This window comes from Nuphar pumila, chromosome 11 (assembly GCF_984573655.1).
Source record: "Nuphar pumila chromosome 11, dmNupPumi1.hap1.1, whole genome shotgun sequence".
Lineage (NCBI taxonomy): Eukaryota > Viridiplantae > Streptophyta > Magnoliopsida > Nymphaeales > Nymphaeaceae > Nuphar > Nuphar pumila.
In genome coordinates this window covers 18,789,470-18,803,260 of record NC_143259.1, presented here as the reverse complement: position 1 = coordinate 18,803,260, position 13,791 = coordinate 18,789,470, and the positions used below count along the sequence as shown (strand labels likewise).

Here is a 13,791-nt window from a genome sequence, read left to right as displayed (position 1 = left end):
ATAAACTCCCGGATCGGTCTCGGTTGTTTCTACGTTTCGTGTCTGTGCGTACCCACAGGCCAGTTAATATCAGAACTTAAAGAATATGCTTATCATAATAGTTGTAGATAATTAAGATTTGTACTACTTGAAATGCTGTTGGTATATCTATGTCACGACAATAGATCTTTGCATATGTTGCATGTGTTGCACCTGCTAGAATAGATTAGATATTTCACTTGTTGCTTTTAATGTAATAAATTGCTTATCTCATAAATGTCCTGCTTTATTTTATTCTACATTGTCTATTCGTGTACCTACTAGTTTGTTATGAAACTGACCCATTTCATGGGCAGGTGATGAGTAGGACTTCACAGCCGGTCGATGGTACGATGCAACATGACTCGAGATTTCCCTTCTTTTGGCTGACGTCTTGGCTCTGAGTTTTGAGTTTTTCTTTAGATTATTGGATAGTAGAAAATTGCTGACTTTGTAATAAGCTGCAGATTTTATTAATAATTTATTGTTTTGTTTCCTCACTTCCCTTGAGTAGTTGTTTCATGAGTAATCATGATTTTACTGCTAATGTACCCAGAATTTGGTAACTTGTGCTCCTTTCTAAATTGCTTCCACTATCGATTTTAAAGGTAAAAGCTCTTATCTTTGAAAGGTTTTTCGACAATGTTTTCAAAATCACAATTTAAAATTTTGGGGCGTTACATGGTAACTAAAGGACGTCAAATGAAAGATTATGGAACACCAAGCAGATTGTGTTTGACAAATTCAGGATCCAAACCCACGTATATACATCTAGCCAGCAGTCAGTTGCCTCAAGCTGTTGTTGGCACATACCTGATGAGCTGCCAATGACAATCTTCTGAATATCTTGTCCAAAACATTTCACTGTAATTAAGAATTGAAGGTGTATGCCATCACCAAGGAACTGGTTTTAGATAATTGGATAAAACAACAAGAACTAAAAAATAAGGAAAGAAGGTGCTATATTGTTGCCATGTTAAATATTGAAATGAAATGTTCGAGCAGATTTTCCTCTGGGGGCATACTTTCATTGACTGAAATTCAAAGAAAGAAATCTTATGCAGATTTGACCCCCCCTCTCTCTCTGTTGTGTGTGCTTGCTTTGTCCATTATATTATCAAGAAGGTGAACCTATAATTGCCAAAACACCTCTAATCAGTGACAAAATAAATGCTTTCTCTCCCTGTCTCTCTGAAAAAAAAGAAAACATTATACACATGCAAAAATCTATCACTTGAGTGTCAAAACAACAGCGATTTTGAAACCTAATGATCTATATGGTTGTGAAAATAAGCCAAAAGCTCCTTATATCAGTTTCAAACATATGATTTATTCTAAATACACAATTCCTACTATGTTATTCAGTATGATAAATGTTTTGTGTAATTTCTTGCAGCCGTTTATGGAACATTCTTTGTTATTGTCATGTTTGATGCAGGCTGTAAGAAGGGATAATAAGCAGCGATTTAGCCTCCAGGAAAATAATGGGGAGCTTCTTATACGTGCAAACCAAGGGCACACGATTCTGGTGCATTTCTTTTCCCTGTGCCACATTTTTAACTAAAATTAGACATGGCCATCTTATGCTTATTAATCATTAGGTCTGATGTGAAGAGAAAATGGATCCAGGATGAGGTTTCTCTCTATGTAGTTTATGAAAGTGCTCTTCCTTTTCATGGAATTGCTAATCCTCTGTAGATAGTGGATTGCACTTGTCTTAATCGCTTGCTTCATTTCCATGTGCATAATTGCTTTATGCTTGAGGTACTCTTTGTGAAGAATAGATCTATTCTGGTATGGTCTGCAGAGTATGATAGCTATAATTGGGAGAATAAGCACAGAAAGATTGCTTTATTGGTGATAAATACTGTAAATTGGAAGAATCATGTCAGTCTGACTGGGAAGGTCTGGGTGACATGGAAAAAATTCTTTATGATTGCATTCTTCTAAGTAGGCCTTTTGGTGAGTAAATATCTGTGCAACCTTAAAGTATTGAACTTAGGTGTGGGCCCAGTAACTGAACTTGGTTTCCATGTTTTGTGGTGAAAATTGTTGTAAGCTTGAGTCTACACAAGAGCTCCCAAAGCATCTTGCTGCAGTCCAATTGATTACATGGAATCTGAAACCTAAAATTTGAGGAATGTTGGTTTCCAAATTTAGGTTGTACTAAGGATTTTAGGAATTTCTTCATAAAGACGGAAACATATTTCCTCAAGTTCAAATGTACTTCCATTATACAGTCTCTTTCATTAGATTTGGAACTTGAGAACTATTTCATTAACTTAGTTTAGCTATGCTTTTCATCTTTTATTTCAATATATGCTACATGTATATTCATGTATCCAAAAATAAATACATGAAATAACAATGCATACACATTTAAAAAGGTTTTTAGGTGTTCATTGTTTGCTCTACATGATGCTTCCACATGTTTCTCTTTTAGTTTCCAAAAATTGTCTTGCCTTTCTGATGCAGCCTTCAAAGGGCTGTGATAAGAGCAGTGAAGACACGGCCTGTCGATGCGCACTCCAGTTCTCGCGTGATCTTAATGAAGGCTGGGCAGGCACGAATGTGTATAGTCGGATGTTGAACAGGCTTAAAAACAATCAATCTCACCCAAATGGTGAGTTGGGACTTATTTTATTAAATACCCAATGTTACTGGCAGATTGCTGATAACAAGTTGAACAAAAATTGTAAACAACGAACTGTAATGAAAAAAGAAAGAATGACAGGGAAAAGGAAAACAAGGCTGCTCAGAAAAGAAAAATAAACTGTAGTGATTCTCTAAAGACTGCCCTCACGCAGCCCTAAGTCGTGCTTTTTAAAGATGGTCATTGGATTCGGGTCCGGACCCGGACCCGAGAAGGCTTCAATTCGGGACTGGATCGGTGCTGAGCCGGGTCTTCCCTTTTCTGGAGTAGGTGCGCGTTATCTTCCTGCATCGAGTCAACTCACCTGGGGTCGGACCCTGCTGCTGGGTCCGATCGTCCATTCCAACTGGTGGGTCGGGTTCCCTGGCCGTGCCAGGGTCACATGGTACTGGTACCGCCTGCCCTGCATCATTCTTCTCGGGTTGGAAAGAAGTCGGCTCCGACGACTTGTTGTCTCCACAGTAAGCATATAGATCAGACACATTGAAAATCGGGGAAATGTTTCAATCGTGAGGCAGTTCTATAAGGTAGGCATTCGAACCTAAACGTCGTAGGACCTGGAAGGGACCATATTTCTTAGGACTCAGTTTATTATAAGTGCCCACGGGAAAACGCTCAGGACACAGGTAGACCCAAACAAACTGACCAACTTGAAACTGAATGTCGCGACGACCTTGGTCAACGAAGGCTTTGTATGCTTCGTAACTCTCAATAAGTTTGGCCCGGACTTGCCTATGTATATCACACATGTATTCAACGGCATCAAAGGCGTCTGGGGCAGGGTCAGGGAGACTGGACACTGGAGCTAGATCGACGACATGAGTGGGCGACCAACCATAAACCACTTGAAAAGGAGACTTGCCTGTGGACCTATTGATGGAACTATTATACGCAAACTCGGCTTGAGGCAAGACTAGATCCCAGGTTTTAACATTTTCCCCTACGAGGCTCCGTAACAAGTTTCCTAAGGTGCGGTTCACAACTTCGGTTTGGCCATCGGTTTGGGGGTGGTACGCACTACTGAACTGAAGTTTGGTCTTCAATAAAGCCCATAACGATTTTCAAAAGTGGCTCATAAAACGCGTGTCACGATCAGAAGTGATTGTGTGGGGTAGACCATGGAAGCGAGCGACGTCCTTGAAATAATAGGACGCTACTAAAGAGGCATCGGTGGTTCGCTTACACAGGACAAAAATAGCCATTTTGGAGAACCGATCAACAACGACTAAAATTGAATCAAAACGACGCGGCGTTCTTGGGAGGCCCACGATAAAATCCATGGATACGTTCTCCCACGGCCATTCAGGAATGGGTAACGGAGTATACAGACCACTGTTCTGACGATGACCCTTGGACACTTGACACACATGACACCCTTGGATGAACTTGACAATATCTTTGCGCATTTTGGGCCAAAAATATCGTTCATCTAACAGAGCGAACGTCTTATCATGGCCGAAATGCCCTGCTAACCCTCCTTCATGTAATTCAAAAATCAACTGAAGCCTAAGGGAGAAATCAGGCACACATATTTTGTTCCCACGGAAGAGGTAACCATTATGAACACTAAAACGGGGGTCGAGGGTGCGATCTGAAGAGATGCACCCCTCCCAGACTTGTTGAAAATCTGGGTCCGTGGGATATAATTCTTTGCACTGTTCGAACCCAACGACCTGCACTGACATGGTCATCAGGAGGCTGTTCTTCCTGCTAAGAGCGTCAGCCACCTTGTTCAGGGTACCAGATTGATGGCGAATTGAAAAGGTGTACTCTTGCAAGAAGCAGACCCACTTAGCATGACGAGCACTAAACTTCTTTTGACTATTCAGATACTTCAATGCCTCATGGTCTGTGTACAAGACAAATTCCTTATAAATGAGATAATGTCTCCAATAACGAAAGGCTTGTACAACGGCATAAAACTCAACATCATAAGTGGAATACTGACACCTGGCATGCGTTAGCTTCTCACTAAAGAAGGCAACAAGTTTGCGATTCTGACTCAAGACTGCGCCAATTCCCACCTTGGAGGCATCGCACTCAACCTCAAAGACTGCACTAAAATCAGGAAGGGCTAAGACAAGGGCACTGGTCATTTTCTCTTTGATGATCGTAAAGGCTTTTCCCGCAGCAGGCGTCCATTGAAAACTAGTACCCTTGAGGCACTTCGTGATGGGGGCCATGAGGGTGCTGAAGTTTCTCACGAAACGTCGGTAAAAAGTGGCTAATCCGTGAAAACTACGGATCTCTCTAATAGTCTTTGGGATAGGCCAATCGACAATCACACGAACTTTCGCGGGATCTGCCTTAACTCCATCAGATGACACAATAAAGCCTAGGAAAACGACACTGGACCTCATGAACTCACACTTTTTCGCATTGACATACAATTTTTCTCTCCTTAAAATTTCTAAGACCTGACGCAGGTGACTCAAATGGTCAGACAAAGATGAATTATAAATCAAAATATCATCAAAATATACCACGACAAACTTCCCTATACAAGGGCGTAGCACTTGGGTCATCATATTCATGAAAGTACTTGGGGCATTGGATAGTCCAAATGGCATGACTAACCACTCATACAACCCATCACGTGTCTTGAATGCCGTCTTCCACTCATCCCCCTCTCGGATACGAATCTGGTAATACCCACTTTTTAAATCAATTTTGGAGAAAATGGAAGCACCAGCCAACATATCGAACATATCATCCAAACGAGGGATGGGAAAACGGTATTTGGCAGTGATACGGTTTATGGCTTGACTATCAACACACATGCTCATGGACCCATCTTTCTTAGGGGTGAGCAAGGCGGGTACCGTGCAAGGGCTCACGCTTTCACGAATAAAGCCCTTTTGCAGTAACTCCTGGACCTGTCTCAACAACTCGGCATGCTCGGAGGGGTTCATATGATATGCGGGGAGATTGGGGAGACTCGACCCTGGCACAAAATCAATAGCATGCTGCACGACACACATGGAAGGAAGACCATCTGGAAGGTCATCTGGCATAATGTCGCTAAACTCTTCAATAAGGGGTTTGATGTCCGTAGGAACTGGTAACGACGTACTCACTGGGGGTTTAGCCACCACAACATAACAATAACCATCCTCCTGACATTGGTTCAAGAAAGACCGGTAGGATAGTCCGGCCAGCCGGGTAACTCGCTCAGGCTTATCTACCGTAGGAAACCCCGTCTCCTTGATGGGGAGAAGGATTATCTTATGACCCTTAAAGATGAACGAGTACGTGTTCCTACGACCATCATGAATGGTTTTGCGATCAAACTGCCAAGGACGTCCCAACAGGATGTGACACGCACTCATAGGGGCTACATCACACCACACCTCGTCGTGGTAGTGCTCCCCCATAGAGAATCAAACTAAACAACGCTGGGTGATGGGAACCTCGTTTCCTTTCTTGAACCACACCATCTTGTAGGGGTGAGACAGTTTCTCGGTTCTCAGATTCAAGGTAGACACAACACTCTCGGGCACCATGTTCTCACAAGCACCGGTGTCGATAATAACATCACATGCGTGACCCTCATAGTTGCATCGGGTTCTAAAGATGTTGTTCCGTAGCCATTCGGCAGGGGTCGACTCTCGGGGTGTGGTCAAGACATGACGGATGGATAATAGATTGTCGACATTGCCGTCGAACTCTACGACTTCCCTCTCATCCTCGATCAACGACTCACTCTCACTCTCGGATGCTGAGTCCACAATACCTTCGATGAGATGGGTGTTTTTGCCCGCAGTGGGGCACCTAGACGCGACATGCCCTAGCTCCTGACACCTAAAACAACGGATGGTAGACTCACTAGGTTTGGTTTTAGACCGGGTATTGAATGCGGGTCCGGACGGATCAGGTCTGCTAACTTCTGCTCTAGGGGTAGACTTTGAGTCCTCCTTCCTAGGGGAGCCTCCCCTGGTTGGAAAACTCGACTTGGGTCGACTGGACTGTTCACTACGGGAGGTCCTATATTCCTGCCTCTGTTTCAACTTTTCCTCGACGTTCATGGCATAACTGCTGGCCTGATCTAATGTCTCAACCGTGATACAACTAAAGTCGTCAGAAATAACAGGACGGAGACCAGAGATGTACCTCGTGACCTGTTGGCAGGCAGTTTCCTCGATCTGCACCCGTAGAGAAAGACGATGGAACTCGGCAGTGTACTCCACCACAATACGAGTGCCTTGACGCAGGGTTAGATACTCCTTGTAGGCTCTCTCAGCGTGATCTGAAGGCACGAATTTTGATTGCATCAATCTTTGCATCTCCTCCCACGACTGTACACGCTTTAGCCCCTGCTGCTCCCTCAATCGCTGCAGCTCCACCCACCATGTCTGTGCTAATCCTCTCAACCGAGTAGACGCTAAAGAGACACGACGGTGCTCGGCTACGATGTGGTAGTAAAAAAAAAACTGCACGGCATAAGACGAGTCGAAGAACTGCTCTGCGTCGAACCGCTCTGTAAACTCCGGAAGGTCCAGTTTCACCCCATAAGTGGAGGGATGCTCCACTGCTCTCTGTTGACGAGCCTCCACCATTCCTGCAGGATACTCGCTCCAGAACGCGTCGTCGTCCCACACTGCTTCATTGTCCTCTATGCGGTACTTCTCGCCTGGATGCTGGTGCTGACGAACTCCACCGAGGGGTGGTCGACGCTCAGGTCGTGGTGCTCCTTGCTGAAATTGTCGCGGCCGGGTTTGCCCGCGGGCGGGGGCCGTCTGTGGCTGTCGCTGTGGCACTGGTATGTAAGGGGGTCCTACTAAAGGGGGGGGGGTCGTGTTGGGTCTCTGGCTCTAAGTGGGTAGGAAAGGGGTAATAAGGGTTTGGGTTATGATAAGGGTGTAGGGTCGGGCGAGGTACTGGGTTTTGGATCGGGAAGGGGTTATTGGGTTGGTTAGAGTTCGGGTATCTAGTTGGGTTGGGGTAGGACTGGGATGGTTCGCTCGACTGGATATGGATCGGGCCTAATCCTAAACTACTCGTCGGACCCAGATTTGGGTAGGTCGGATCGGGGATCGAGTTGTGGGGATAAAAGGTTTTGTTCGAACTCGATCTACGGTCCATATGAGTATGGGTCTGGTTTTGACCCGGCTCAAGATCAAGCTGGAGTTTCGTCCGGGTCCGATACAAGTTCGGGTCGGTATGGGATCCATTTTGGGGTTCAAAAATCACGGGTTGGGTCGGATTCAGAGCGAACTGCGAACCAAACCCAACTGGGTAGGCTGGGTATGGGGCTGCCAGACCCGGACCCGCTCCTGAGAACCCAAAGGGTGGTCCTCGGTAATCGGGTCCAGACCCGAATAAAATAATCTCCTGACCGGTCCCTGAGGGTTCAGGTCCGGACCACAGGGGATCGATCCCCTTAGTCTTCGAGCTGCCGACAACCACAACCCCGCGCGCAGGTGCCGGGATGGTTGACAGACCCCTCCCTGCACGAACTGACGCTGGCACACCCACTGCCTGATTCAGCGTCAAACTCGGGTCATGCAAGTCAGGTCCAGCCTGCATTCCCAGGTGCGTGGGTCGATGCCAGGCCTGCGGGTTTGCGCCAGTGAGAGGAGCATCTCCAAAAGGCCCCGAGGTCGGCTGCATCGCAGTCGCACCAGAGTTCAGGGGGGGGCGTACCTTGCTGACGCGCCTCTCAACAGACAGTCCGGCGCAGGCCTTCCCCAAAACCCTCTTGAGATACCGCAGGCTGAGGACCCACTTGGGCTGGGTCGATCATTGCAGCCGTGAGGATACCAGCGTCGCCCACGGTGGTATCCACTGGTTGGGTCGTCGCTGGGTTCGATCCTGCGGTCGATTCGATGGCGGCGAGTCGACAGTCAATCCCATCCATCCTCTTTGTGATTCCAGCCATCTCTCTGTTCATGCGCAACATATTCTCCTGCATCTTTGTCATCAACTCCATCATGCGCATCATTGGGTCCTCGGTAATGACTTCTTCCCGTTCCTTGCCGTGTGCCAGGTCGTCCCTCGCCTCTTGAGCCATGCGGCTGCTGACGGAGGATGCCTGGGCTCTGATACCAAGTTGATGCAGCCTTCAAAGGGCTGTGATAAGAGCAGTGAAGACACGACCTGTCGATGCGCACTCCAGTTCTCGCATGATCTTAATGAAGGCTGGGCAGGCACGAATGTGTATAGTCGGATGCTGAACAGGCTTAAAAACAATCAATCTCACCCAAATGGTGAGTTGGGACTTATTTTATTAAATACCCAATGTTACTGGCAGATTGCTGATAACAAGTTGAACAAAAATTGTAAACAACGAACTGTAATGAAAAAAGAAAGAATGACAGGGAAAAGGAAAACAAGGCTGCTCAGAAAAGAAAATCAAACAGTAGTGATTCTCCAAAGACTGCCCTCACGCAACCCTTAGTCGTGTTTTTTAAAGATGGTCACTGGATCCGGGTCCAGACCCGGACCCGGACCCGGACCCGGACCCGAGAAGGCTTTAATTCGGGACTGGATCGGTGCTGAGCCGGGTCTTCCCTTTTCTGGAGTAGGTGCGCGTTATCTTCCTGCATCGAGTCAACTCACCTGGGGTCGGACCCTGTTGCTGGGTCCGATCGTCCATTCCAACTGGTGGGTCGGGTTCCCTGGCCCTGCCAGGGTCACATGGTACTGGTACCGCCTGCCCTGCATCACTTTCTTTATGCACATCTTTTTTCCTTTTTAAGATTGTATGATTTGTTTTGGGTGGAACAGTTGACAAATTGGAGTGAACTCTGCTCTATTGGGCAAAAATAGGGTTCCAGGCTAGAATGGGAGGAATGGACATACCATTTGGCAATGATTGATATGTCTATCATGGTGGTGTGACGACATTTTTTAAAACAAGATCAATGGGATAGCCTCTATTTGTTGTTGAATTCTTAACTCTATCTCTTGGTATGTGTGGGTCTGGTTTTTGTGTATGCTTTTGGTTTTGAAATGGATCTATTTTTTGATGAAATGTGGGGTTCCTGCCTTCAAGCCAAGCATCTTTTTTCCTTCTCCAAGCATGGATTGACTTCGTTAGGAGCTCCGACTTTGATATTTGACTTTTAGTGTGTTGCTGGATGTGCTTCAAACACAATCCTGAAAATAAAAATGAGCTTGATGATGGGCACACCATCGAAGCTCATAAAACACATGAAAACAAGCAAATATGCACACATTAGAAAAATCACTCTAAATAAATGAAGGAAAAAATTGAAATAAATAAACCGAATCTTACCATGAGCTTGGAGAGTCCTTTGAAGTCAACGAACAAGCGCAAAAGATCAACAAGAGTCTCCGCAGGGCTTGGGTTTCGAGGACTTGGGTGTAGCATAATGCACCCAATAGGCTTGACTTAGAAATAAATTTGGCAAGTGGGGCTAGCAGAGTAAGAAGGGCACCTAAGCTTGGGTTTAATCTCTCAAGGTCATTTCTTCCTTACACCACTTGTAGGGCTAAGGCGATCAGGTCCTTATTTCTAGGTTTTAGAGTGTATTTTGGACATAGACCAATAGGAATTTGAGTCAAATTATCCAGATCCAACTGCCATACAACTACTTGGATCTGATTGGCTAACATGGGAGGCTATGTCCAATTGTTTTTTTAAGGGCTAGGATCTATAAGCTAGGCATTTTGGTGGATAGATTTTGGGGTTTTTAAAGGGCATATTCGTGGTTGGTAATGAGAATAGAAGGTTGGTTGGGATATTGTGATCGTTGCAAAATTTTTTCTTTTCTTTTTATGGAAAGAGAAAACTCTCGCAAGGTCCACTTGACCTTTGGAAAAGATTTTGAAAATTTACTTGCCTTCGTTTTTTAAAAAATGCTGGAAAATGGGAGACAGGGTTCACTCGTCGGTACGAGGTTCAACCGTTCATGTCGCCTTTACCAGGGGTAATCGAACCAATGATCGAATTTATGCCTTTATATTGCCTAAATTTGTCTAAAAAATTATTCTAAGTCCTAAATGCACAGAGAATCATGCTTGTGCTATGATTTTGAACTTGAAAAAATATGTATGCTTTTGAAAAGATTTCAGAGATCTGATTTTTCCAAGTGATTTGGAAATGAATTTGAAAATATCCTTTAGGAAATAGAAGAATTTGAACTTGAATTAAAAAAATTGAAATCGAGTTTGAATTGAAAACGTGAAGTTGGATTTGATTTGAATTGAAAACTTGAAGTTGAAATTGAATTTGAGTTTTGAAAATTGAATTCGATTTTGAAATGGAATTCAAAGTTGAATTTTGAATTGAAAATGTCAAAATAAAATCGAAGGTTTTGAAATTGAATTTCAAAGTTAAGTTTTGAAATTTGAATTGATTGAAATTAGAGTTGATTTTTGGAATTTAGAATTGAATTCAGAATCAAACTTGGAATTTTGAATTTGTATTTGGAATTTTTAGAATTGAAATTGAAAATTAGAATTAGATTTGAAGTTTGGAAATTGAAATTGAACTTTGATTTGAAATTTGAAATTTGAAATTTGAAATTTGAAATTTGAAATTTGAAATTTGAAATTTGAAATTTGAAATTTGAAATTTGAAATTTGAAATTTGAAATTTGAAATTTGAAATTTGAAATCGAAAATGTAATTGAAGTTTGAAAGTTAAATTGAAAACTAAGATTGAAAAAAATGAAATTGGAATTTAGAATTAGGAATTCAAATGAAATTCAAAATTTAACTTGGAATTTAAAATTAAGGATTGAAATGAAATCCAAAAAGTAAGAATTGGAATCTGAAAATGGAAAATTTTAAAATTGATATTGGAATTTGAAATAAAATTTGAAATTTGGGATTTGGAAGAAATAGAAAATTGAATTTGATATTTGAATTTGAAATAAAATTCAAAGTTAAAATTTGAAATTTCGAAAATGGAAAGTTGAAATTGGTTTTAAAATTGAAACAAAAATCAAAATTTGAAATATGAATAGGAAATTGAAATTAATATTTGGAATTGAAATGAGAAGTGAAATTAAAATTGGAATTTTGAAAATGAAAAAGGAGAATAAAAATCAAAATTTGAAATTGAAAATAGAAAATAGAAAATAAAAAATGGAAAATAGAAAATAGAAAATAGAAAATAGAAAATAGAAAATAGAAAATAAAAAATAGAAAATAGAAAATAGAAATTTGAAATAGGATTTAAAATTGAATGAAATTGAAAAATAACTTTGAATTTGATAATGGAAATTGAAAAATGGCTTTAAATTTAGAAAGAAAAATTGTTTTTGAAAATCATTTCGAAAATCACTTGGAAATTTGAAAATGACTTTAATAATTAAAAAAAATGATGTAATTCTATCTTAAATGATGAATATGCTATTTTTTTGAAAAATTATTTGAATTTTAAGGAAAATTTTATACTTGATAGAATTAAAACAAGATTAATTTTCATATATTCATGAGTAGGGTCACAAATACACTTTAAATTAATCTTTATTTAAATTTCTAATAAAGAAAAAGATTTTGTGTGCCTTTATAGAATTAAAACAAAATTAATTTTTAATATATTCATGATTAGGGCCACAAATATATTTTGAATTAGTCTTTATTTTAATTCAAATAAAGGAAGAAAAGTAGATTAATTTTGAAAGAAATGATGATTTTCAAAAATGACCTAAAAGTGTAGGTCGATTTTTTATTTAATAAAGAATAATAACTCTAAGTATTATTCGTATTCCGACTAGGGCTGTAAACACAAACTTTGCTTAGTTTTATTTATCCTTTATTAAATGGTGAACATGTCATTCGTGTTTCTATAGTGTATTTTAAAATAAAAGACAAATACAACAATTAAAAATGAGAAATGAATCTATATGCTCATTCATTCTAAACTAAGCATAAAATAAATTTTTTATTAATGTAATTATTACAACACTTGAATTAATTACAATAATTGAAAGGAAAGATCAAAATTTAAATTCATGCAAAATTAGCAAACATGCTAGAAATAATTGTAGGCATTTATGAATTTTCTTTTATTATTGAAAAATTGAAGAAAATCCATAATTTAGCCCTTTTATGCCCCAAAAAATAAAGAAAAAATCAAAATAAAATGCAAATGATGCATGGTCTTTGCAAAAGCATTTCGAAAATATATTTTTGGAGCTTAAAATTTTTGAAATTGGGGTTTTAAACATGTAAATTCATTTTAAAACTTAAAGTTAAAATGAATTTATCTTTGAAATTAAGGTTTTAATGAAATCACATTGAAAATGATTGAAATAAAAAGTAAATAAACTCCAAAGTTTGTTTAAAGTGAAGTTAAGGCATTCTAAGTTGATAAAAGATATTTTCAATTCATGAAATACACAAATTGTATTTGAGAATTGAATTTAAAAGTGTTAAAATGCCCAATTTAACTTCATTTTAACAAAGAAGATGTCTTTTGGAAAATGCAATGGATGAAAGGTCAAATGACCATAGAAATTTATAAAATTTTATATGGATGAACTAAACTTAAAATGGAAGAAAACCTTTTTTACAGATTTCGAAAATGAATTTTCATTAGAGAGGACACATCTAAACAAGTTGAGATAAAATTTAAGAAATGCTTAATAAAGCAAAATGATAGGGTTCATATTTTTTATCAGACTCAGATATGAAAACTTCATAGAAATTGCTGAAATTTTACAGAGATAAACTACACATTTAGAGAAGAAATTTTCAATTTACAGATCTAAAAAATGATCTTCCATTGGGGAGATTCAATCTAAACAATTCGGGTCAAAACCTGTGAAAGAAAATCGACAAGGTTCTGGTTTTTTATCCGAATGACATATGAAAAGTTGATGAAAGTTTATGAAAATTGGCATACATAAACTAGACATTTTAAGGAAGAAATTTTTTCTTACAGATTTAAAAATGATCTCTCGTTAGGGAGATATGATTGCAACAAGTTGGTCTTGGGCCTGAGCAATGCCTGAGATTGCAAACAGGCAGGGTTCCGACTAAAAATGAAAAAGAAATAGAAATCCTTCATAGAAATTAATGAAAATTTACAGAGATGAACTAGACATTTAGATGAAGAGAAACCTTTATAAAGATCTAAAAAATGATCTCCCATTAAAAACCATACCATAAAAGTGACACAATATAACAAGGTTGCAGTTTTTAAC

At 40.2% G+C, this 13,791-nt stretch overlaps 1 protein-coding gene across 1 annotated transcript in view; it reads left to right on the top strand.

The window, feature by feature from the left end:
* The window catches only part of LOC149822144 (uncharacterized), a 175,452-nt gene that overhangs the window by 44,631 nt on the left and 117,030 nt on the right, over positions 1-13,791 (top strand). The window contains exon 4 of the mRNA XM_089980479.1: positions 1,457-1,546. Coding sequence (XP_089836605.1) covers positions 1,457-1,546 — 90 coding nt within the window. The remainder of the gene's footprint in view (positions 1-1,456; positions 1,547-13,791) is intronic.